Genomic DNA, 26,850 nt, shown 5'->3' with positions numbered 1-26,850 from the left:
GTGGAGTCTCATTGATTTCAGTCAGAGCAACATTAGGTCCACATTTTCCACTGTATTCCTTGTATCAACTAATTAATCCCCTTGAAGTTAATAACGTCATGTACAATTACTACCAAGGAACAGAAGGACCCATAATGCATTGTATGGGTATTTCTTTCCCAGTTCCTACAGAGTTAAACTTGCAAACTCAGTTACTAAGCAGTTTAAAATCAAGGGTAGATTTTCCTGTAGCTCTGAAAACAGTCTGGTCAGCATGACAGGCATTGCCCTAATCCTTATGGCTAGGAACAGACATTCAAAGAGCCGGAGCCTGCATTGATTCAATCTTTGCAGATTAGTCTAACTTGCCTAGATTGAAGATTCAATTTGCAAGTGAATAGACATTCAGGAAATGCAGGCAGAAATGCATTGCTCCAGGCAGAGCTAGAGCCAGAGCTCCAGGCACTGGGCAGAAGTCATGAGGCTAAAGCTTCCACCCACCCACCCACCCAGAGTTGCATGGCAGAGCAGAAACAAGCCACAGCTGGATGTAAGGGGAGCAGAACAGCCATGCCAAGCCCAGCCAGCGTGCACCTTCCACTTGCCTTCAGAGGCTACTCCTCCTCCTACTCCTGTCCCTGATGCACTGCTCTGGAAGGGGTAGGGGTGGGTTGCTTCAGGCAGCTGGAGCTGGAGGCAGAGCTGCATGCTGTGGGCTTTCTCTACCTACCCAGCATGATGAGCAGCCCCTGTGGGGGGTTGGGGAGCAGGTGGAAAGCAGCTGGAGCTGGAGTCACATCTCCATGCTCTAAGCAGAAGCTGCTGGGCTAAAACTGTCCCCCACCGCCTTGCCGCCTGGAGTGATGCAGCAGAGACAGGTGGGGGAGGGGGAATAGTTGCTGTTGGCGGGAGGAAGGTGCACACTGGCTGGGCCTGGCAGTGCTGTTCTGCTCTCCTCACCTCCAGCTGGAGCTCTGGCTCCAGCTCCAGTCACTCCTCCCACCCAGTGTGATGAGCAGTCCCTGCTGGTGGGGAGGGGGTGGGTGGAAAGCAGCCAGAGCTGGAGCCGGAGCTCTGTGCACCAGGCAGAAGCTGCAGAACTAAAGCTTCCACGCCCCCACCCAGAGCTTCACAGTGGTGGTGGCAGCAGCAGCTAGAGGTGGGGGAGGCAGAAGAGCCCTGCCAGGCCTGGTCAGCACACAGCCTGTGGTGTGGCTTCAGCCAGCAGGTGCTGCACAGGACAAGGGTGTGGTGTGGGCTGCAAGCCCCTGTGGAGGGCGACTGCCAGGCTCTGGGCCTGCTAGTGCCTTTGAGCCAGGTCAGGCAGCCCACTGCTCAGCCAGCCACCGCTCATGTCCTGCAGTCCGAGCCAAGGGCTCAGCTCCTGCGGCCCAGCTTGAGCTAGCCACTGTGCACCTGCCCTTAGCAGCCTCTGTAGTCCAGCCCGGCTCAGACCCAGCTCTGGGCAAGGCAGACAGATGGCGGCACCATGGTGACTGGCTCTGGCCATGCCTCTGCCCCTGGAATGGGGAGGGTCAAATGCCTGATGGGCTGTTATACCCTGGCCAGGCAGACTTCAGCTGCAGTCCCCGGTGGGAGAGGGGAGGGGAGAGTAAATCCCTTTGCTGCTCCATTCGCCTCGGGGCCATGCCAGCTCACGTCTGACTATGCCTCTGCCCCCAACTAGAGAGCAGAGGGACAGGGCCAGCCTTGCTATCTGGAGCAGAGAGCACAGCCCAGCACAGGGCTGCAGAGCAAGCTGGGATGCTGGGAGGATTCTGGTTTAACTTGAACCAGGAAGGGGTATGGGACAGAAGTTGCATAAACTGGTTTGACCTAAATCAGTTCAGTCGGATGCTACATTCATCCAGGTTTATCTAAAAATAATTTCAAAATGGCTGAAACTGATTTATATGTACTGAGCTTCTGTTCTGTTACAGGTTTAAACTAGTTTCTGATCACTTATACCAGTTTATGTGTAACTTTTGTCCTTAGCTTATGTATGCAAACAAGGAGAAGCTGGTTGCTAGCCCATCCCCTATCTTGGCCCTAACTTGTAAATTCGCCTATGGGGATTTTTAAATGCCATGGCTCATGGCCTTTACTGTTATTAACAGGTGGAGTGAGTTCTACATGTGGCTTATACCAGGGCTGCTCAACCTCTGACCAACAGGCCAGATCTGGCCTGTGAAGCCATGTCATCTGACCTGTGGGTCTCCCATAGGTACAAAAAAAGTGGTGGTGAGGAAGAGTTGGGAGCATTAATTACAGCTCACCTGCTGCCAAAATTCCGGACTTGTGAGGAGCCCCATGGGTCAGATGATATGGTCCTATGTGCTAGATTGTGCCAGCCCATAGGCTTGGGCTGGCATATGGCTGGATCCAGTGTGCAAGACTAGGCCAGCATGGTGTTGGTCTGGCATACCCAGCTAAATTAGCATGCCGGATAGCACTCATAGATCAACGCTGCATACCAGATCAAACTGGGGATTGGCCTCACATTGCTCATCCAATCTGCAGGGCCGGAAGGCTAAGCACCGTTAGTTTATATCTATTAACTTTATAAGTGTTTCTGGGTCAGTAAGTAGTAGGATTGGGTATTTGGCCAGTCAAATAAAGTTCAATTAACTGGTCAAAAATTGGTAAAAAATTGTAAAGAGTTGCCAATAGGTCAAAATAATACACAGAAAAAAGCACACATTTTCCATTAATAAATGTGTAAAAAAATAAAAATAAAAATAATGTTTCTGTCTACAAAAAAAAAAGTAGTTTTCTGTAAAATTCTCTAATTTTTGACCAGTCAAAAATATGGCCCCAATTGACTAGTCAATTGACAGTTTTCAACTGGTCATTTGACCAGCTTGCCAACCCTATTAAATAAAGGGACCTGGCACAGCATTCACTCTTCTTGTGGAACTCCTATAAAAGATGGAAGCTTTATACACATAGTAGCAACTGGATCAGCATATAACAGTACCTAAAACTGTAAAATAAAAAATAAAAAAATGCAGTCAACTGGTTTGAAGATCGTGAAGTGATGAATATTCTCTCTCTCTTAATATTGTATGAGTAACAGCATAAATTAACCAGCAATTTGTTTCTTCTCCTTGTTGTTGGTTGTAGCCATGTTGGTTTAAGTACATAGGCAGGCAAGGTTCTTTGGGTAGATATGATATCTTTTATTAGATCAAATCAACAGTTGGAAAAAAAATGTTCTTTGCAAGCTTTCAGGCACAAACACCCTTCTTCAGGCATAGGCAAAGTCTCCCAGGTTGCAGTGGTCCATTGCTTCCCCCCACCTCTGCCCACACCCCTGGCCTGCAGCAGCCCACCCCAAGCACCTGGTGGCACCATAAGCAGGCAGTAAGTGGGTGGGAGGTGCTTCACTTGCACCTGCCACAATAGTTCCTCTTCCAGTGGTGGAGCTGTGGAGTGGAGGGGGCAGGGAGCTGTGCTGCACATGCAGCCCACCTGCAACCCCACTGCTGCTGTCTGCAATGGGAGGATTAAACCCCGCCTTCCCCTCAGGCTACTGGAGTCTGGCCGCCGCAGCCCCAGGTGCACTGCCCCAGCTGCATGAGTGGAACCTATTGGTGACTATGCTGCCCCTTCCCCACCCCCAAATGTGGGGATTAAAACACTGCTTCCCCTCAGGCTACCAAAGTCTGGACTTGCTTCCACTCCTGCTGCTGGGGCAGTGATTGGGGGGCGGGGGGGTGGTTTGAGGACTCCTGGCAAGGGCTGCTGCCACCTTGCCAGGCAGATCTGGCAGCACTCCAGAGAAGGGTTTCCCATCCCCACCCTCTTCTCAGCCAGCCAGAGCAGTGATAGTGCTCCACTAGGTAGGTAGGGAGGAGGAGGCAGGGCCAACCCCACTTGGCTGGAACAGATAACTCAGCCCAGCCCAGCCCAGGGCTGCAGAGCATGCTGGGATGCTGGAGGACTCCGATTTAACTTAAACCAGTGTCATGGGGTGGGGTTCCTAGAGATGCCCGTGATGCCTCTAGGGCCCTGCAACCATGCCAGCGGGTGCCTTCTAGTTTTGCCTACCATGCTTTGTTGGTTAAGATAGTAGATAGGGAGGCTGCCCTCAAGTTGTTACGCAGTCATGGTCCTGATGGGCCCCACTAAACTCTGAGGGGTCTTAGACCCCTTGCTGAGTCCCATGCTAAGCAGTTGCCTCACAAAACACCCCAAGCCTTATAGGCTAGATGCATGGCTCCAAAACTGTCCCTTTACCAAGCCCCATGCCTCGCAGATGTTATCTTTTGCAATAAGGCCTCAGTTTAGTTCAGCCTCTTGTTGTCACTGGACTCTTAGTCTCAGTAACTGTGCCTTCTGGTGCTGGGGTCACCTCACGCCTGTTGCTGCGCCCTCTGGCGCTGGGGCTCTGCACAGTAGTAGACCCCAATGAAGCCTCCTCCTCCCCAATAACCTCAGCCCAGTCCACTGGATTAAACAACAATAAAAATATGAGCCCCTGGGCTATAACCTAACAATAATAATACCAGTGACACTGAAGGCTACACTTTACCCCTTAAAGAGTTTCTCCCTCAGCAATGTGTGCCTCCTGTCCCCAGGCACTTTAGAAGCTCCTAGAGCCCATTAGTCTTACCAGCAGCCAGACAGGCAGCCAAGCATCTCCATGGAGCTTTTATGCACAAACTCTTTCCCCTCTGGCTGCCTCTAGCCCCAGCCCTGGGGCTCATAGGTGCCCAGGGCCCTGCCTTCTTCTAGTCAGCTGACTAGGTGCCGGTGCAGGCTAATTCCCTCATTAGCCTGCTGCCATGGCAACCTATACCTGTGAGGGTTCTGTCTGGCTCCTAGGGCCATCTCTCTAGGCAATTTCTGCCCATAAAAGGAGCAGGCACCTTAGTGCCCTGTGACAACAAGCAAAGGGTATGGGACAGAAGTTGCATAAACCAGTTTAACCCAAATTAGTTAAGCATTCAACCAGGTTTATCTTAAACCAGTTTCAGCCATTTTGAAACTGGTTTATATGCACTGAACTTATGTTCTGTTATAGGTTTAAACCAGTTTCTGATCACTTAAACCGGTTTATGTGCAACTTTGGTCCCCTGTCTTAGGGGGAGGGTGCAAAGACAACAGCCAATGCTGGTGCTGCCCCACGCACTCCCAAGGGGCACTGAGCTGCTCTGTTTGTTATGTCTCTGCTTCCCTCAGAGAAAACTATGAAAATGAATTGGCATAAAAGCAGCTGGCAGGAAATAGATTTGGGCCTATGTATCGTTAGAGGGGGTTTTTGAAGCAGAACATAGGCCTTCTTGGAGTTCAAAGTATCCCAAACGAACTGAACTTGGCCAGGATTTTTTTGAGTTCTCATCTGTTTTTCTTAAAATATTTGGGCCTGAGTATATCCTTAATTATACCACTGCTACCTCATCAAAGCCAAGAATAAAACAAAGGATAAATTTAGCCACTTGCAAGTATATTCTATTTTTCACCTGTTTGCTTCATTATTTTCTCTCCCCAGGTTTTCCTTATTGTTTGATGTTCATTATTAATACTACAATGGTTCCCACAAACCTTAGTCAAGATGACAGGGGTGCTAGGCACCATACAAACACATAGCAAGAAAAAGATTTTGCCCTTAAGAGGCATTCTAGAAAGTGCTGTTACATTCTATGATCTAAAAAGACAAAAATAAAGGGTGGTTGAAACGTGCAGACTGCACATGGAAAGGGATTATGGTGCTGTTGGAACATAGCTCATTAGTGTTATTTCCTTCTTTGTGCTTTCATTTGTCCATATGAAAGGCCTGTGGCAGATTGATGGGGAGCAATATGAAGAGATGAGCAAAGAGGAAGGCAGAGGCAAAAAGGAGAAAAGAAGCCCAGTGAAGACAGAGAAAATAATGGAAGAATGAGAACAGCACAGAGGGTGTGTGGGAGAGTGGAAGGAGGAGGGTGGAGTATAACCAAAGATCAGACAGAAGAATGTCCCAAGTTCAAAGTGTAACTTACCAGTTGGGGCACCACTGGCTTTTAGCAGTGTGAAGTTGTGTGTTCACGTGTTGTGGGTGGAAGGGGACAGAGAAGAACCAAACTGAGTCACATTCCCAGAAGCCGGCTCCATTCCTTGAAAGTGTTGGGCTGCTTTCCCTTGCTCACATGAGTCAGGCCCACATCCTCACAAACCATAACTTCCAGTTTCTCTCTCCAGTCTTGAAACCCAGGCAGCCTTTAAGGCATTCATTCTCTTTCTGCCTTATGCAGAGGTGGGGCACAAATGCTCTATCATAGCCATATACATATTCATGGTAAATATGTTCCTATCAAAGCCAATGAGAGTGTTACGGACAATTGTTAGTGGGAGCAGTGTTAGATTCAAACATTTCAGAACCTGGGAATTGTTTGATCTGAATCCACATCAAAGAGCTGAGGCTTAGGAACATCCTTAATGTGTTGCCTTCAAATATTATCACTCACCATTTTAACCAGCTTCTTCTCTTTTCTATTAAGCTATTGCTTTCTGATGCAAGACATGAGATGAGCAGAAGTGGGATGGATAATGGTTTTCTAATATGTGTGAAAATATGGCAAATGATTTTTTTTGTGTACTCACCCACATGATTTGCCACCTGACAACCATTTACAGTGACTGATGTGAGGCCCTGAGAAGAGGATATGTAGATGGCACAGATCTGGGGGCTTCTTGGAAGTAGCATATGATGCTATCCTTGTCTTTACATGCACTCATTTTGAGGAAATATACAAACCATATTTCATTTGATGACACAATGAAATGTTCTCAAGTGATACTATATTACAATAGAGACCCAGCCCACTTGGGTCTTCCTTAATTGCATTTTAATGAGAGCTGTGTGAGACAAACTGATTTTTTGCATTAATACTTGGGAGCTCTCCCATTAGGAACATTCTGTCCTTAAAGCCCAGTAAGGCTGAATTTCTAGTGTAAGTGATAATATTGAACAAGATGTTTTAAAAAGCATTGGACCACCTTTATACATTATGTATGGGCAAAAAATGGCACCAATCCAAGTTTATTTGGTAGGTCACCTTTAACAGCAATAGCAAAGAGAGAAATGGAATAATTAGTTTTCATGAACCACAATTACAGACCATTTTGTTACTACCTAAAAATGTTTTAGAAAAGGGATGACCAAGATCCCCCCGATGGGCTAGATCTTTCCCATGGAGTTGTGTCATCTGACCCACCAGGCTACTCATGGGTTCAAAACTATAGTAGCTGCTGCCACTCATCCTTTTACCAATTTTTTGTACCCAGGAGGAGCCCCATGGGCCAAATGATGCAGTCTCATGTGCTGAATCAGGCTTATGGACAAGGCCCATGTGCTAGATTGGACCTGCGGACCAGCCCCATATGCCAGATTCAACACACAGGCCAACTCTGTGCCACTCATCCACCTCTGTGGGCACCACTGTGTTTTAGAAGCATGAGCTAGTGGTATTCTTTGAATGTCAGACTATAGAAAGCCTGTATCTGTTTCTGATACAATTGATTAATACTGATCCTATGCTGTTTTCATAAACCTCATGTTAAAATGGGAATATAGGAATGGTCATCAACTAAAACCATAAGACTCAATGTCCCCAAACTTTGGAAAGGTTTGGGATCCGATTCTGAACTCTGCTGTTTTAGCAGACATCTGTCCCTTGGTGAAAAATGCTTTCTCCCTTACCCAATGGCACCAAGTAGACATGTTTTTCATAGTTTTTCAACTCAGGTTTGTTGAAATTTTTTAATGCTTATTAAAAATAGAGAGAGTTCATGTGGCAAAGTGGAGTTCTTTAACTAGTCGCAGTTCTAGTTTCCTCACCTGCCTCTGGGCACGCCGCCCACCTGTCTCATCTGCCAAGCCTTGATGGAACATAATTGAGGTGTTAACTTGGCAGGAGGCTGCCCATTCTTGCCCCGATGCTTGGGGGTGCTATCTGCGGCTCCATTCCTCCCCTACACCACAGCCCAAGCCTCACAGATGGCATCTCAGGCAGCTAACTCAACTGTTCCCTTTGTCCATTAGCTGTGGCCCCTACCCTGGGACCTTCAGCTTCCTTTAAGACCTGGCCCCATCTCAGGCCAGTCGTGACACCAAGCTTCTCTGCCCTTATGGGCATCCCTTGCAGTGGGCCCCTGGCTCTTTTGACCCTAGTTGGGTCCTGGCCCCAGCATTGGCCAGTCGGGTTCCTTGGTTAGGACTAAGCTGCCTGCCTGAACTCAGGGATCGGGGTCCCCTATTCCCAGCTCAGGTGCTTCATGAAGTGTGCCTGGCCCCATGGGGTCACTCACCCCAGCAGGCTCAGGCACCTCATGGAGTGCACCTGGCCTTCCCTGGATTAGATGGTGAGGGCTGGGGTTAAGGTGTCCCTACCCACCTTTCACCAGGTTGGTAACTGGCCTGGCATTTCTTGGGGGCTCCCACACCACCAAGAGCCCCACTAAGCCACTCGCTCCTGGCAGGGTATAGTTTTAGGTCCTGCCCAGGACCAGGAGCCTCCAAACCATCCCCTTAAGCTCCTGCCCTTACCTCCAGGAAGTTACATACAGCCTTGTAGCCAGGCAATGTTTCTGCCTGGCCTGCCAGCAGGCAACTACTCTGTTTATATAAGCAGCCAGAGATCTAAAATGACCGCTGCAACCAAGCACCTCCTGGCTGCTTGGCTCAGCCTTTAAAGTGGCAGGCACCAACAGTGCCCTGCCACAGTCCACAAATTCTTTATTCAGTAATAGGGCTTAGACTGTTGTGTTTTTTGACTTCATATAATAAAAGTTAAACTTTTCTGTTTTTCTGAACAATTTTGGGAGATGTAACTTGTTTATAATTAAGGATTACATGCATAGGAAATGCTTTGCATAGGCTGCATGCAAGCGATTTCCAAAGATAATATTCTATCATGATAGCATGGGACAGTTCATACTCATATGCATTATGTGCATTTCCAAGTAAGTAACCTTTCTGTATAGAAGTCAATATTTTATGGACGTACACAAAGCCCAGTCAAGTCATTTGAAAGACATTAACTTCAACAGGCTTTTTATTAGACCCTTGAAAACCTAAATGTTACTCTTAGAAAAACCTTTATAATCTCTCTGAAGTTAATCTGTAAAATGCTCTCTTTTCCATGACTCTGTTGGGTATTCAATACCAAATCAAATACAACACCATGGTGAAGTGTGTTGTGTCACACCCTGGTGGCTTGTTCAGATAGATAACCTACCACTAATGCTACTGGCAAAGAGAGTTAGTTTTTTAATTCAAGTGGCAGAGGGCTCTTCTCTCAGTGCCATATATCTCTGGTTTAATCACTCCCTCTTCAAATGCATCAATGTGTGACACAAGCTTCAAAGTCTGTCACAAACTACCACCATAGGAAACACTGGAATTTTGTTGTGCATGGTCTAAAAAACATAATTAGTCAATTAAACTATGAAAACAATTAAAAAAAATGTTTTCTGTGTGAACTTTGTAATTCATTTTTAAACAAACCAGGGAAAATAGATTCCACTATATGCAGAAGGACCTCCTACAAGATTCATTAGCAAAGTATGAACTCTTATCCCTAACTTTCTACTATATAACCCAGACCTCTACCCCTTGAGCTAAAGGAACACTGTTATCTTGTATGTGGACCAGTCACTACAGAGGCATGAGACTCATAAATTTTACCATTGAGTTATACAGCATGATGATTTGCTAAGCAGCAGTACAGTGTTAGAGTTAAGAAATCCAGTGTACCATTCCCAGAAGCATTACAATCCGGATAACATACTGTAAACTTAGCTCATTCATTCTGAGAGTCAGTGTGGCTGAGGAGGTAAGATTGGAACTAGCCGTATTAGGTTCTCCACTCTTCCTGAAGTAATCTTGGGCAAATTCTCACTTAGTTGTAAAATGGAGTAATGATATTTAATGTGTACATCTATACATGCAATTAAGTCAAAGCAATAAACTCTGGCACTCATTGCACTGGATTTCATTGCTTCCTGGGCACTGTGTTTACAGGTGTGCCCAGGAGTGTATGATGAAGATCTCGGTCAGAGATGACCCAGCTGGCAGAGGTGAGCCTGCCAGCCTGGGGCTGCTCCAACTTGGATCAATGAGCTGCAGATGAGCTAGCTGGGGCATGCAGGTGCTCCAGTGTGGGTCTAACCAGTAGGCAGCCCCTGCACTGAAGTACCTCTTGTGCTCCAGCCACCCCCTCCAGCATCTACATGTGTGTTACTGTGCAGCAAAAAACTCCCCAGCAGGATTGTATTTGTATTTATAGGTACTATCCTGCTGTGGAGTTAATTAATTTACTCCTACCTAATAGTACTGCAAGTATAGACATGAGACATTTACTGCAGAGCTAATTAGCCAACTCTTCAGTAAACGCCTCATGTAGATGCACCCAGTATCTTCTAGAATAAGTAAGTCACTAGAAGCAGGAACAGAACTCATGATTCCTAAACTCACGATTAGTCTCAGGGCACTAAGGTGCCTACTCCTTTAAGGGCAGAAACTGCCTAGAGAGAGGGCCCTAGCAGTCAGGCAGGAACCCCACAGGTGCAAGTTACTGTGACAGCAGGCCTAAGGAGGGAATTAGCCTGCACCTGCAGCCGGTCCGGTGACCGGAAGAGGCAGGGCCCTGGGCACGTATAAACCCCAGGGCTGGGACTAGAAAGGCAGTTCTCTACCAGCAGCCAAAGGAGAAGGAATTTCCAGGGAGGATTGCCCAGAGATGCTGCAGCTGCCAGATATACTGCACTTAAGGCTAATAGGGCTCCAGGAGCTCACCAGGTACCCTTGCCCACAAGCACTTGGTGCTGGAGAAGAAGTTTGATTCTTTTAAAAGGGACAGAGCACACCCTGAACTTTTTGTGTTATGTTATAGCCCAGGGGCTCATATTTTTGGTTGCTGTTTTATAATACCGGTGGATAGGGCTGAGGCTACTGGGGAAAGAGGAGGCCTCATTAGGGCCCCACTACAGTGTGGGGACCCCAGTGTTAGGAGGTGTGGAGACTAAGGGGGTGAGCAGATGCCAGTGCCAGGGAGCACAGGGACAAAGCGGGTGAGCAGACTCCAGTGCCAGGGGGGTGCGGTGACAAAGGGGGTGAGCCGACCGCAGTGCCGGGGATTCGGAGACACAGGGCTGCTGAGAGCCCAGCTCCAGGGGGTGTGGAGAGAGACAAGGGGTGAATACCATCTGTGAGGCTTGGGGTGTGGTAAAGGGGCAGTTTTGGAGCCATACATCTAGCCCATAAGGCTGGAGGTGCCTCGTGAGGCAACCATTTTGTGCAAGACCCAAAAGTGGTTCAAGAACCCACAGGGTTCAGCAGGGTCCATCAGGACCATGCCCAATATAAACTCGAGGGCAGCCTCCCTATTCATAATAATTGCCAACAAGACATGGCAGGTGAGAGAGGGTAACCATTGGGCAGGATTGGCACAGTCAAGGAGCCCTAGGGGTATCATGGCCATCCCTGGGGACCCTCTCCCGTGACATCTAGTCCAGTTCATTTTTCACCAGGCCATAGTGCTTGAGAAGGGAATCTAATCTACATAAGTGATTTGGCAGGGTATTAGAATAGACTATCCAATTGTACTTAAATGTGAAAATCTAGTAATAAGTAGTATAACTACCTGCTGGGAGGGACAACTTGGAGGATGACAACAGTAAGCTTCCAAGAAGCTCCAGGTGCTTGGGGATTGTACAATATTTCTGAGCATACCATGTAGTAGTATGTGACTGGAAGCAGCAACACAAAATACAGGGCACTTAAATAAAGATCCAGTTACCACAATCCAAATGGAGTCCCTTTATTATTGGACAGTGCTCCGTACATGAAATAGCCAGTAGTATGATCTCTTCCGGAGGGAGGTTCACATTGTTTCTGGGAAGGGAGCTTGCCCAGCTGGGCTGGGGGGCAAGCAGCAGCAGGGCATAGCCCCCACTCCCAGCACTGCCATGCCCACATCTCATGTACCCCTGCACTGGCTGGGCAAGCAGTGGCAGTGCCCGTCCCTCCCATAGTCCCCCACACTGGCTGGCAGGTGGCAGCAGTGCCCACCCATCCACACCAGCTGAAAAGTGGTAGTGGGCAGAGTCCCTGCTCCCAGCACTGATGTGGGTGCAGCAGAACTTGGAGCAGGGGCTATGCCCCACTGCCACTTGCCCAGCCAGTGCAGGGGGGAGAGCAATGCAGTCGTGGCTCACTCCAGGCAGAAGGGGGCAAGAGGCAGCAGGGCATATCCCCTGTAGCAGAAAGCCCCTTTTCCTCTTGCCTGCAGTTGCTCTCCCTTCCTTGGATATGTTTTTCCTCTTCTACCTCTTCTTCCTTCCTCTTTCTTTCACTTTAAGATAAAGAATTGTGTTTTGAAATTTGTGTGTGCATTTTGTATCTCCCCTTGTATTTTGGTATTTTTATCTATTTGTGTGCCATGGCATTACTTTTGTAGCTTATATTTTATACTCCTCACCTTTCAACTTTCAACTAAATGTGTTTAGTTTCATAAGTAGGTTATACATTGTAACAAGGTTAACAAGGGCAGGAATCAAACTGCCCTTCGCTGTATCAGGCTGGCCCCTGAAAGAGCGAGTGAATCAGTGATTGAATGTGTAACACGGTAGCAGGCAGCAATTAACACCTAAGGAAACTGCAGATCAACCAATGGAAGAAATCAATAGAAGACAATGTAACAACTGGGAAATCTCTAAACATCAAGGGCTAGAAGCCCTGGCCTGAGTTAATCAACGCCGGGGACCAACTTTTAGGCTGAATATCTCCAGATCAACCGCTCCCAGAGTCCTATTCAAAATTCATCAATGGACTCCCAAACCTGCACGTACATGCGGACGACCCCTGGGGCTGACAGATGCCATCCAGTAGCCACCGAGGGGGGAAGTCCCACGAGGGTCAACGACCCCTGGATTGGGCAAACCTGAAAACTGGGGAGTCACCAAAGTCTGCCAAGGACAGATAAAAGGCAGTGAAAAGTGACCCTCAGTGGCGCCCTCTTGATCTCCAACTTGACCAGCACCCGACCTGTCCAACCAGAAGGACCAGCCGGTGACCCCCTTCTGGAAGATAACACCACGCTGAAAGAAGCCTCAACGACAGGTAAAGGATAACAAGAAATTGTTTTTTAGATATATAGGGAGTAAAAGGAAGGCCCAGGGAGGAGTAGGACCCCTACTAAATGGGCAGAAGCAATTGGTGATGGACAGGGGGGACAAGGCTGAACTCCTCAATGAGTTCTTTGTCTCAGTGTTCCTAAAAGAGGGGCAAGACAAGTCTCTCACTGGGGTTGTAGAGAGGCAGCAGCAAGGCGCCAGACTACCATGTGTAGACCCTGAGATGGTGCAGAGTCACTTGGAAGACCTGGATGCCTTTAAGTCGGCAGGCCCGGATGAGCTCTGTCCGAGGGTACTGAAGGCACTGGCCGACATCATTGCACAGCCACTGGAAGGAATATTTGAACGCTCGTGGCGCACGGGCCAAGTCCCGGAGGACTGGAAAAGGGCCAATGCGGTCCCCATTTTCAAGAAGGGGAGGAAGGAGGACCCGGGCAACTATAGGCCAGTCAGTCTCACCTCCATCCTTGGCAAAGTCTTTGAAAAAATTATCAAGGCTCACATTTGCGAGAGCCCGGCAGGACAAATTATGCTGAGGGGAAACCAGCACGGGTTCGTAGTGGGCAGATCATGCCTGACTAATCTAGTCTCTTTTAATGACCAGGTTACGAAACGCCTGGACACAGGAGGAGGGGTGGATGTTGTATACTTAGACTTCAGGAAGGCCTTCGATACAGTATCCCATCCCATACTGGTGAACAAGTTAAGAGGCTGTGACTTGGATGGCTACACAGTCCAGTGGGTGGTGAATTGGCTGGAGAGTCGCACCCAGAGAGTCGTGGTGGATGGGTCGGTTTCGACCTGGAAGGGTGAGGGCAGTGGGGTCCCGCAGGGCTCGGTCCTTGGACTGATACTCTTTAATGTCTTCATCAGCGACTTGGACGAGGGAGTGAAGTGTACTCTGTCCAAGTTTGCGGATGACACAAAGCTATGGGGAGAAGTGGACATGCCGGAGGGCAGGGAACAGCTGCAGGCAGACCTGGACAGGTTGGACAAGTGGGCAGAAAACAACAGAATGCAGTTCAACAAGGAGAAATGCAAAGTGCTGCACCTAGGGAGGAAAAATGTCCAGCACACCTACTGCCTAGGAAATGACCTGCTGGGTGGCGCGGAAGTGGAAAGGGATCTTGGAGTCCTAGTGGACTCCAAGATGAACATGAGTCATCAGTGTGATGAAGCCATCAGAAAAGCTAATGGCACTTTATCGTGCATCAGCAAATGCATGACGAATAGATCCAAAGAGGTGATACTTCTCCTCTATCGGGTGCTGGTCAGACCGCAGTTGGAGTACTGCATGCAATTCTGGGCACCGCGCTTCAAGAGGGATGCGGATAACCTGGAGAGGGTCCAGAGAAGGGCCACTCGTATGGTTAAGGGCTTGCAGACCAAGCCCTACGAGGAGAGACTAGAGAACCTGGACCTTTTCAGCCTCCACAAGAGAAGGTTGAGAGGCGACCTTGTGGCTGCCTATAAGTTCATCACAGGGGCACAGAAGGGAATTGGTGAGGTTTTATTCACCAAGGTGCCCCTGGGGGTTACAAGAAATAATGGCCACAAGCTAGCAGAAAGCAGATTTAGACTGGACGTTAGGAAGAACTTCTTCACAGTCCGAGTAGCCAAGGTCTGGAACAGGCTCCCAAGGGAGGTGGTGCTCTCCCCTACCCTGGGGGTCTTCAAGAGGAGGTTAGATAAGCATCTAGCTGGGGTCATCTAGACCCAGCACTCTTTCCTGCTTATGCAGGGGGTCGGACTCGATGATCTATTGAGGTCCCTTCCGACCCTAATGTCTATGAACCTATGACAGACTCCAGCGCCTGTGGGATAGTTATATCTGACTCCTGTAGCTTGCATGTGTGTGTGTGGAAGGACCACCCCCAAGGCTTATGATTTAACTCATTACAGTGTTTCAATCCACCTAATGAACCAGAATTTTAAGGATCCCAAATTGGACATTTGTAGCCAACACCCCCACTCCCAGCACTGCCGCACCCGCATCAGCACTGGGAACAGGGACTCTGTCCTGCCACTGCTTGCCCAGGCAGCACAGGGAGGCATGGGATGCGGGAGCAGCAGTGCTGGGAGCTGGGGCTATGCCCTGCTGCTGCTTTCCTCTTCCACCCAAAGCAAGCCGTGCCCACATTCTGCCTCCCCCTCTCCTCAGCTGGGCAAGCGGCAGCACGGCATAGCCCCTGCTCCCAGCACTGACGCACCCACATCCCGTGCCCCCCTGCCCCCCTTGCCTCATCTGGATAGCTTGTCCCAGCTCCAGCCCCAATCCCTTCTTCCCCCATGCCCCTTTCCTCCCCCAACCCCAAGAGACTTACCATCTGGAGGCAGCTATGTCAGCTGCCTGTTTAGTCTATGGCCGAATCTCTGCAGCAGCATTGAAGCGGCACTCAGTCTTTTGGATCTGATTCAGCCAAATTCAAATCACTGTCCTGATTCAATCTCCCAATTGAATCGCTGTCCTCCAAATCAGCCGAATCTGAATCCAAAGTGAATACTTGCCACTTCACACAGGCCTACTGCACATAAATAAAGTGCAGAAATTATTGCTCTGGAGTTAATTGCTCCCAGGCACACATTCAAACAATGCACCCAGGAAAAATTAACTGTGAAGCAATAAGCTCTGCAGTGTATTCAGGCACCATAATTGGACTTGTAGGTGTGCCCAAAGAGAGTAGTAAGGCTAGCAGCATGTGTTTATTTCTATTAGCAGAGGATACTAATCTGTCAAACACCATCCCATGCTTTAATGCCTTTACAACACCTACAATGTGTGAAAATCCTGTGAGGACATACCATAACATAATACTCTGTCACTTCACCCAGGAACTTTACTATCCCTCTGGGATAAAACTCCTCACTTCTCAAGATCCGCAGTAGATATTAGCTGAGAGGAACAAATATGTTCAACCCTAAGGCACCCATTGCAGGCAGGCTGCAGTGTAGCTTACTCCTGTGCCTCCTGTCTTTCAATAGCTGCCTATAATGTAGTGTACACACTTCTCTCAGGGCAGCTTCTCTACTAAAATGTATCTCACCAGTTCCTATCCTGCTTATATAGTTCTTTTTCTATCCCAAGCCAATGGCTGATTTGAGAGGGGTGGAGGATATAAGCCATATCCTTTTGACATGCTTGTTTCTTTTTTTGAACTATCCGTCAGGACAGCTGGAATGCGGGGAAAGCTCAGTTAGGTAACTGAATATCTGCTTGGTAAGTCAGTGACGGGCACAACATGTTCTCATTTCACCCGTCCCCAGGGACCAAGAAGACTAGAGCCAGGGATTGCAACACAGTCAGGTACTGAATGGGGTGGGGGTCAGGTAGTGGGGAGCAGGGTGAAAGAGTGCATGCTACTGCCATCTCCAATTACTGCCTGAGTATACAAGGAGAGCCACTTACTGGACACTTGCAGCAGCCCCAAGGCTGGAAAACAGGATCTGGCTCAGAACAAAGTCACGTAGAAGGGCAAAGTCACGTAGAAGGAAGAGAGAAAGGGAGGTTCTGAGCTCTGCTGGTGCTGGGCCACTTAGCACAGGAGCATGCCTAAGGCTGTAGAGAGGCAAAAGGCGTCAGGAAGCCTGCTGAAACCAGAGAGGGCAGTACAATATTTGGCAGTGCCAAAAGGAGGGAGTCACGAGATCTGCTGTTTTAATCTCGCCTATGGGATTCTAGGACAACTATATAGTACCAAGTACAAGTTTGTGATTGCTACAGATTTGGGGTCCTGTGTTGTTGCTGGTTTAGAAGCTGTTATGACTGAACCCATATTGCTATCACTGATGCTGCCTCCCAAGCATGGAGGTCATGCAGAACATGTGCAGTTATTTTCTATTCCAGAACTACCAAGTCTTGCTCAATTGACACAAAGAACTCAGGGTGAATTATAAGTCACTTAAGTACTCTGAAGTCTGCAGAAGAATGACACTATAGAAATACAATGCATTATTACCAGTATGAATGATTTCAGGGCACATATTATTTATTTTATGGCCACCTTTTATGGCCATTGTAACAGGGGGCCTTCCCAGGGCCAATTAGGAGTTGGCCCGCCCACCTGTTTCTGGGCTAACCTCCCATCTCTCTCACCTGCCTTGTTGTTTAATCATTGATGTCTCAATTAGGTGGGAGGCTGCCCATTTCCTGCCCTGATGCCAAGGGGCTCTATCTGCAACTCAGAACCTTCCCTACACCACAGCCCATGCCTTGCAGATGGCATCTAAGTTCTTGATGTCTCTGGCTCCACACTGGGCCCCATAACCCTCCAGTCTGGACTCCAACTGGATCCCTGCTATCAGGTGGCCTGCCTAGCTCCCTGCACTCTTCCCCCTCTGGGGTGTGGCCCCCCTGGGACCTTTGGCCACACAGGCCCTGGCCTTACCTCCAAGACCAGTTGTAACCCCAGGCCCTCAGCTCTGGGCATCCCTTGCAGTGGGCCCCAAGCCCTTTTGACCCTTCTGGTCCTGGCCCCAGCATTGACTGGTCAAGTGTGCCTCAAGTCAGGTGTCTGAGCATCTAGCTCACTCTCTCTAACCTGGGTCTGCCTTCTCAGCCCTACTATGGGGTAACCCACCCCATTGGGGGAGCTGGAGTTATTAAGGTGCCCCAACCTGCCTTTCACCAGGGTGGTAACTGGCCTGGCATTTCCTGGGGGCTCCTATGCCACAAGGAACCCCACCAGGCCACCCATCTCCGGCAGGGTGAAGTTTTAGGTAATGCCCAGGACCAGGAGCCTCCCCCATTCCCATAGCTCCAGCTCATAAACCTCCAAGATGCTCCTGAACCTCAGCTCCACTGGCTGATGTCTCTCTCACAGCTGCCAGCAGCAAACTGCTGTTTCACCCTATATATATCCAGGGTCTCAAAATGGCCACTGTACTCAAGCACCTGGCTGCTGACAGCTCCAGCCCTTAAAGTGGCAGGCACCAACAGTGCCCTGCCACAGCCACATTTTTCAAACATATTTTCTCAATATGTGTGTGCAGGTATGTACATGCAATACCTGTCATTTACTGTCATAATCATTTGTCCAGGTAACGAAGCAAAGAAACAGTTAGAAACTTGAATCCAATTCCTTCATAACTACAAATAATAAACAGATTCAGCACTTGGAGGCAAGCAGACCTCTACCAACTTCAGCTGAGTTGCCCCTAGTAGCACTACAGTTGAACTTGGCCAGACATCCTGAAACCTCCTTCATTCAACTGGACATGTTTTAACACGCCTGCTATTCCAAATACCCATTTTTATTATGTACAGCTGTCTTTGTTATGATGCAACATGGAAGACCATACTGAACATAAAACAAAAAAAACCCAATAGCAAATATGTCAACTTTTAATTCTATACACATAGCTTTTCTGACTAGTGGTAAACTTCTGTTACCAATTATTTGCTTCTTTTTTTTTCTGTGTCATAGAACAATGATTACAAGTGATTCTGTTATGCTTTAGAAATAGAAATTATTTTAGATGTTATATGCAGAAAAAGACCTTTCAGTTACTGAAGTACTTTAATCACAGAACAGTAAATAAAAATAAATGAAACCTAGCATTGCTGCTTAAACCTGCATGTGGTCTATTGCTACATTTTAAAGTATTTTAATGGATTACTAGGATACATTTCAGGCCACTGAACCAAAACACATTTTATTTGCTAGATCTATCTAATAAATATATATACACTATAAAACTAGAAATATCAACATGAAAATATTTTTACAAAGACAGTAAAATCCTGGCTAGTGGGAAGTTATGCCATGCAGATGTTACACTTAGATCAACTTAACTAGGGTTAGGTCAATCTAAGTGTTAAGCTGTACATACAACCAGGGAGTTTAGATTTGACAAAAAATGGCTGGCCTGATCTTAGTTCCCCTGAGGAGGTGCACCACCACCACCACCTGTGCCCAATCTAACTGAGTGTGTATACACATATAAAGCGCAGCCTCAGGACTATACTTTTCCACCCCTCCCCCCACAGTCAAGCTATTTTTAGCCCTCTGGCCCCCTCCACCTCCAGATGGACAACCCCCACTAGGCCCTCCCACAGACAGATCAACCCCTCCTATGGACCCTCCAGCTCCCCCAATTCTGCCAACCCCTCTTTGGACCCACTAACTCTCCCTTGCAGACCAGCTAGCCCCTCCCTCTGATCCCACCCCTCCACCCCAACTTACTTGGATCACATTTCCAGCATGGCTCTCAGTACTGGTGAACATGTGAATGTACCCTTGGAAATGTTTCCAAAGGAAACACTTCAAGAAGGAATAATTTCAGCTGGCACCTGTATTATTCCCAGCTGGAATATTTCAAAACACTGCAGCCTCCTGTAGCACCATAATCCATAGTCCAATGCATTGCTAACTCAAAAAAATAATGCTTTTCTTAGAGCGTAGCTTTATTATTAATAACAATTACCTAACAATATTCAGCATAATCTTGCTTCCAGGCTTGGCTGTGCCTTTGGGTTTTGTAAAGATCCTTCTATAATGTATCAAGTCATTTCTCAATCTTCTTAATGATATTCTATTTCTCAAGGCATTTTCTCTAACCCCTAAATATCTTTTGTGGATCTTTTCTGAATCCTTTCCAGTTTATCACCATCTTTTTAAAGTGTAGACAGAACATCATACAGCTTCCCAGTATAAGTTAAAAAAAGTGTCATACACAAAGGCTAGGGATAGACATTCAAAAAGCGCAAGCCTGAATTGATTCAATCTTTGCAGGTTAGTTTAATCTGCAGAGATTGAACCAATTTGCAAGTAGATGTTCACTTTTGATTCAGGAAATGCAGGCACATGCTTGCAGTGGCTCAGGCTAGAAGCCAGAGGCAGGGGGTGCTAGAGTGAGCCCTCCCTTTCCTTCTACAATGATTAGGGAAGGGTTTAAACCCCCATGCTGGCCTGCACAGTCGCCAGCTGGGGTGTGCCTGGAGGGAGCGGGGAAGCAGCCCTCACCAGCCTTTTCCCCCTGCTCAAGGCTGCCCGACTGATGAACCTGGTGTCACTGTTCATCACCCCTACCAAATATTTTTTGGATTTGAAGCAATCATCATCATCATCAGAAGTAACATGATAATACTGGGATCTATTTCCTTAGGTTATAATATTGCTGGGACTATACACATTCAGTTGATTGTGTTAATCCTGAAAATCCCTACTACAGTGATTTTCAACCAGGGTACAGGAGCACCCTGCAGTGCCTTGAGATCCTTCAAAGGGTGTTGTGGTGTCCATGCAATGTTAGTGCTGTTAGGGGTACAAACGTGCTTCACTAGAGAAACTCAGAGATTTCTGAGATGGTATTAAAAACATGCCGACCTGTTGTGGTCTTCCTGAGTTCTTTGCAACAAAAGAATTGCTCTAGCATTTTTCTGTAGTTAAAAGACACAAGTGAAAAGGTAAGAGTTCTAGGGTTGTTGGTTGTAGCCATGTTAGTCTAAGGACATTGGCAGACAAGGTTCTTTGGGCAGATTTGATATCTTTTATTAGACCAACTAAATAGTTGCAAAAATTGTTCTTTGCAAGCTTAAAGGCACAAACACCCTTTTTCAGGCATAGGGAGAGTTGTTGGTGTTTGTGTGCTCTCCTGGGTAGAACAGAAGCCAATATGCAAAATGCAGGTCTGTGAAAATGAAATGTTGCATTTTCACAGCGCTGCATTTTGCGTATTGGCTTCTATTCTCCCCGGGAGAGCACATAAACACCAACAGACTCTCCCTATGCCTGAAAAAAGATAAGCTCTGGCATTTTCCGAGTGGTACCTTGAGTCTAATGAGGCGTGTCCCAAGTTGAACACGGGGTGCCTTGAATCGAAAAAGGTTGAGAACCACTATCCTGCTATGTCTAGTAGCCTTACTTCTCTATATTAAAGAACCTGGAGATTTTTCTCATTTCTGCATTTTTTTTTAATTACTATGCTAGGGTACTGTTACATGACTCTGTCATGTGCTAATGTTACCTGCTCTCTTAATTCATGTGCCTGCAATATTTAATAGAAGAAAATGAAGTGAAAACAATTCCATAGTGTTCTATAGGAGAGGATCAAAGTTTGGGTTTCTTGCTTATCAGGCCAGCAGGGTAGGAGACCCTTGCAAGGCTCCTGAACAAGCTCTTCCAACTGGCACTCAAGGCAATGCTATCCAGCTCCACAGGGACAGGTGCAGTGACATGGAATCCCAAAGCAGACTTGGTGGATTAAATGTAGAAGAAAATAATGTTTACTTCAAAAATCAAGATCAAATCAATGAAAACCAACAATAAACAAACAGCTGAGTCTTGCACAAAGAAAATCTTAGTTCCCCAAGCAATCATGATATAAACAAGAGCTTGCTTACATCCTAGGCGCCATGCATGTCTGTCAGCCTTGTTGCTGAAACGTACCACAAACTGACTTGGCATATTAGAACCTGCATAATTTGCCTCCCAGTGAGTTTCTCTTTCCACTCTGTTTATGCTCTGTGTGTGTGTGTCTCTCTCTCTCTACCTGATATGAGCTTTCTCATTAGCATCTGACCCATACACAAGCAAAGTTATATAACGAGCAATGAGATTGGGGGGTGTTGGTTGCAGCCATGCTGGTCTAAGGACATAGGCAGACAAAGTTCTTTGGGTAAATGTGATATCTTTTGTTAGACCAACTAAATAGTTGGAAAAATTGTTCTTTGCAAGCTGTCAGGTACAAACACCTTTCTTCAGGCAGAGAGAGTTTCCTGAGGTGCCTGAGGCAAACTCTCCCTCTACCTGAAGAAGGGCATTTGTACCCAAAAGCTTGCAAAGAACAACTTTTTCAACTATTTAGCGGGTCTAATAAAATATGTCACATTTACCCAAAGAACCTTGTCAAGCAATGAGATTCACATCCACTTTTCAATTCCACATTCCAGTTTATCCAATTTTAACTAAGATCTTTGCTAAAAAATTAAATTTTGAATAAAACTGTGTTTGATTTACTGATATTTTACAAACCTGAGACTGGGCAACACCTGTCATATATTGTTTATTGTAAATATTCACTATAAACATTATTTATTAATGTTACATTATTTCTCTAACAAAAATAATTGCAGTGCCAGTAACATGTGCCCTATGCCCATTCTCCCTTGTCCTGATAGGCCCAGAAGCTGCAGATGCTTGAATGATTAGCATATAAGAACCAGGAGTGAATCCTAAACTCACTGAAACCTATGGGAAAAATCCCAATTTTATCATTTGCTGTTGTTCTAGATATCACCATGCAAGTAGCAGCATTACTGGTCTGTTAACCCAGCCCAGAAAATCCAGGAAAAAACAACAGCACCGAATTGGAAACTCATACATTCCCCAGCACTTTCCCTTTAATAAATTGTGAACTTTGATTTGGACCATTTAAATTGAATATTATGCCAACATTACCAAAATGTGTTCCCTTGTTTTCCTTACATTTCAAATGACATGGAAATGACCCCCCAAAAAATCAATGTAAATGCAACATTGCTCTTGAGCATTTGAAGTAAAAAAAGGAAAGGAAAGGCAAAGGGTGCAACAGTAACTATAACTCAGGCATACTACATATTTTTGGCTTATGTTGAATAAGTTACACTATTACATTAACCTACACTCTTAACCAGAGACACAAGGATAAAAAAAAAATCAGTGCTGTTGGAAACTTCATGTTTTCATTTCCTGACTTCCTGAGAATTTAACTCCACAACCTTAGTAATGAACTACTGTAGCTTTTGCACTTGAGAACCAAAGTACTTCCACATTTCTTCACTACATTATGTCTCCAGACATGTCCCTGGAAGACCTAAACTGTTCAGCGCTGCCTGTCAGTTCCTACAGCCTATTAAGATTCAAGGAGACACTTTAAAAAATGAACAGATTTGAACATGCTGGCAAGTATACGAGCTCATGGATGAGAATGTTAAATGAACTCATTACATAAATATTTTGAAGCTATGAATGGAAAAACAAAACAAAGCAAAAACATATCTTCTATTGTATACTTCTGTCACTCAAACAACTACCTACCTTTTAAAAGCTGAAAATACCAGAAGAAAACTGAGTTCCAATGCAAAGAATTACAACACATTTTATCAATCTCTCACTGAACCCCTGTTGAACAAAAATGAAAGACTAAGCCAAACATCCTTGGAGTTGAATTAACTGTGGAACTTTCCATCTACAGAGAAGCATACAAGTCATATCTTTCTCTGAAAATGGAAAGTTCCATAGTTAATTCAAAGTCCTTAAATAGTTTATTTAAAACTAATTGGGAATAGTCTCTCCCAATTTCTGAATGCCGTACAATCCTGCCTACAGCAGGATTTTCATTACCCAAAAAGACACAAAGCCAGGAGTGCTGCAGAGTTTACAATCTGAGGATACATCTAAACTGAAGACTGTGGGGTAGTGTAGAATTACCTGAGTTAGTGTGTGTAAAACTAATATGGGTACAGTGGCAGACTGGTAACTACAAAACAGAGCTCTGCATAGGTTAATTTTACCCTGCTTCTTGACAGTTTGAAGCCAGTTTGTAAAGTACACACTATATGTATTGGTATACCCCAAGTTTTCACCCCTGGATGCATCCCAGCAGAGGGAAGAGCAGCACCATTACAGTAGTCTCACTGGGGGTATCTACACGTTCATTAATGCACAGTAGTTACTGTGCATTTAGTTTAGTACTTAATAATAAAGTACTAAGTAAATGCACAGCAACTAGTTACTGTGCAGTAGTGCCGGCGCAGTTTTTTTTGTGATGCTTACCGTGAAGTAGCCTAATACTACTGCACAGTAGTGTATTAGCACAGTTTTTGACCAGCACACTACTACACAGTAAGTGTCTCATGTAGATGCACCCACTGAAGGCTAACTGTGTGCATTCCAAAACCCCAGGCTAGATGCTGTAAAGGATTTTACCAGTGAGGCTTAACTTTTTACCATAAGACATTCTTTTTCTAGATTGATCTTTTTCTTCTTTGAGGTGGCATGTCTGCTTCCACTCTCTGGTTGCATAGCACTAGAAGGGGCTTCCTCAGCCACTGAATCTCATCTTCTGCTTTCACAGATAATAATCTAGTGAGTCCCCTAGACTGCTACCTCAAATCCTCACAGACACAGAACACAATACCTGATGCATCAAAACCACCTGATAACATGTCATAAGCAAAAGGAGAGATGGGGGAACTTCTAGTGTTCTGGTATTGCTGTGACAAGGAAGGAGATGGATAATATGTGCTCAGAAATTAGTCGGAAAAAGACCATGCCCCATGCTGCAGAGGAAGGCAAAAAACTCCCAGAGGTCATGCCAATCTGATCTAGGAGAAAACTTCCTTCCTGACCCCAGATTGGACTATCAGAGTAACCCTGAGCAGAAAAACAATATCTTCTAGTCAGGAACTTCTGGGTTTTCTCAGTACTGGCAGAAATACCAGTGCATCCCAGTCAAAAACTTTCAGCTTTAGCTGTGACCAATGTTCCAATGCTTCTGAAGAAGCAAAGAAAGAACCAACCAACCAAAAATCAAACAGAAGCCCAGAAGCAGAAGCATTCATGATGGAGGTGGGAGGGAAATAAATTCTCCCTGGACCCTACTGGTGACCAGCAAAAGCCCCAAAGTTTAGGATTATCACAGAACTGCCATATTACAAAACTGTTTCCTCTAAACCTCAACATGGCAATGGCAAATACATGATTCTCCATATCACGCAGCCTGAATGTTGAGCCAGAACTGCTATCCTATCCTATTATCCCCTCCAGAAACTTATCCAGTTCCATCTTAAAGGCTAGATACAGACACACAAAAAGCCTGAGACAGAATCAAATTAAGTGATGTGGTTCTCCATAAACAATGAATGTAGCTTAGATTGGTAGTGAACAGAACACAGATTCTTTCTTTGGTGGAGGGAGAGGGAAGCAAATCTTAGACTGGGTCCTGCTATTTTTAAACCAGTCTGTATGCGCTGAACTTTTGTTCTGTTATGGGTATAGACCTATTTTGTGTGCCAAACTTCTATTCTGTTACAGGTATAGACCAGTTTCCAATCACTTACACTGGTAGAAGTGTAATATCTGTACCTGGCCAAAGTGATCAATTTATAGTTATATAGTGCTTAGGGTTGGAAGGGACCTAAACAAATCATCAGGTCTGACCCCCTGCCCTGGGCAGGAATGAATGCCAACACCCCAGCCAAATATCTGTCCAGCCTCCTCTTGAAGACCCCCAAGATAGGAGAGAGTACCACCTCCCTTGCGCGTCAATTCCAGAGCCTGGCAGCCCTAAATGCAATGTTTCCTGATGTCCAGCCTGAACCTTCTCTCTAACAATTTGTGGCTGTTATTCCTAGTAACCCCAGGTGGTGCCCAGGAGAACAGAGCCTCACTCAATTTCCACTGGTTCCCCCTGGTGAGTTTGTAACTGGCCACTAGATACCCTCTTAGCCTTCTCTTGGGGAGGCTGAATAGATTCAGGCCCTTTAACCTTTCTTCGTAGGGCCTGGCCCACTGCCCCTTGACTGGTTCACTTCCAAGTCTGCTGCCGAGCACATGGCACCCCCCCCCCCCCACTCCTGTGTGCCGCTTCATCTGCTACACCATCTCAGCATTCATGAGCCACGCCTGCTACCTTGAGGTATGTAGAAAAAACATTTAAAGCTGTGTCTATGGCCGAATAGCTGATTCTCTGAATCAGCATCAAATCTTCAAATTCAAATTCGGTCAGATCAAATCACAAGTGATCCAAATCAATGAATCAAATCAGTGTCCCCTGAAGTAGGCTGAATCTGAATCCAAGTTGAATACGGCCTGCTTTGCACACCCCTAATATTAACCCATAAATGCACTCATAAAGGATGGTCATATCACCTTTTAGTCTCCATTTTAAGATAAACAAATCAAGCTCCCTTAATCTTCCTTCAATAAAAAAAAATCTCAATTTCTTTAACCATTTTAGTGGTCCTTCTTTGAACCCATTCAACTTTAAGTTCATCCTTTTGAACATGGGTACCAGAACTACACATATTATTGTAAAATGTGTCTTATTAATACTTTATACACTTGTACTAGTACCTTCTTATCTCTACTGAATTTACCCTGCCTAATTCACCCTATCACCACATTAGCCCATCTCAGTGGCAGTTTATGGCTATCATGAATGACGCATGCCCCCGGAGGCTGAGGGGGCATGGCGATTGTGTGCAGGCAGTGGTGGCAGTGAGGGCATGGCGGCAGGGAGCTCCTGTAGGTGGCTGCACCGGTATCAGTGGTGGGGTGGCGGGGTGGCAAGCGCTGACCAGTAGTCAGTGACCGCATACAGATGCCACTGGCAGTGGCGGCTAGCAGCAATTGGGGACTGCCTGTAGACGCTGCCAGTGGGGAGAGGGGGCGGCGAGCAGCAATCTCCTGTAGGTGCCGCCAGCAGCGTCGGTGGTGCTTCTGTCACAGGATGCACAGTCAATCCCAGGGAGCGCATATGCACCCACATGCACCCACTATGTGTCGCCAATGATGGCTATCCCACAATCAATCAATAAACCCAGGTGCTTCTCTTCCTCCAGTCTCCAGTCTATAAGCTCCCATATTATAGCCAAAATCTTTGCTAATGGTCTTAAGTATATGACTTATCACTCTATACTGTTAATCTTCATTCTAGCTGTCATTCCACAAGATTATTTAAAACTTCCTGTAGAATGATCTGGTTCTTTCCCTTATTGGCAATACCTCTAGCTTAATGTCAACTGCAGATGTCATGAGGACACATCTAGTT

The 26,850-nt window shown here is 46.3% G+C and overlaps 1 protein-coding gene across 1 annotated transcript in view; it reads right to left on the bottom strand.

The window, feature by feature from the left end:
- The window catches only part of RANBP3L (RAN binding protein 3 like), an 81,609-nt gene extending 58,401 nt beyond the window's left edge, over positions 1-23,208 (bottom strand). The window contains exon 1 of the mRNA XM_019495911.2: positions 23,115-23,208. Coding sequence (XP_019351456.1) covers positions 23,115-23,175 — 61 coding nt within the window. The 5' untranslated portion in view covers positions 23,176-23,208. The remainder of the gene's footprint in view (positions 1-23,114) is intronic.
- Positions 23,209-26,850: the final 3,642 nt, after the last annotated feature.

Source organism: Alligator mississippiensis, chromosome 3 (assembly GCF_030867095.1).
Source record: "Alligator mississippiensis isolate rAllMis1 chromosome 3, rAllMis1, whole genome shotgun sequence".
Classification (NCBI taxonomy): domain Eukaryota; kingdom Metazoa; phylum Chordata; order Crocodylia; family Alligatoridae; genus Alligator; species Alligator mississippiensis.
This window is presented reverse-complemented; position numbering and strand designations above follow the sequence as displayed.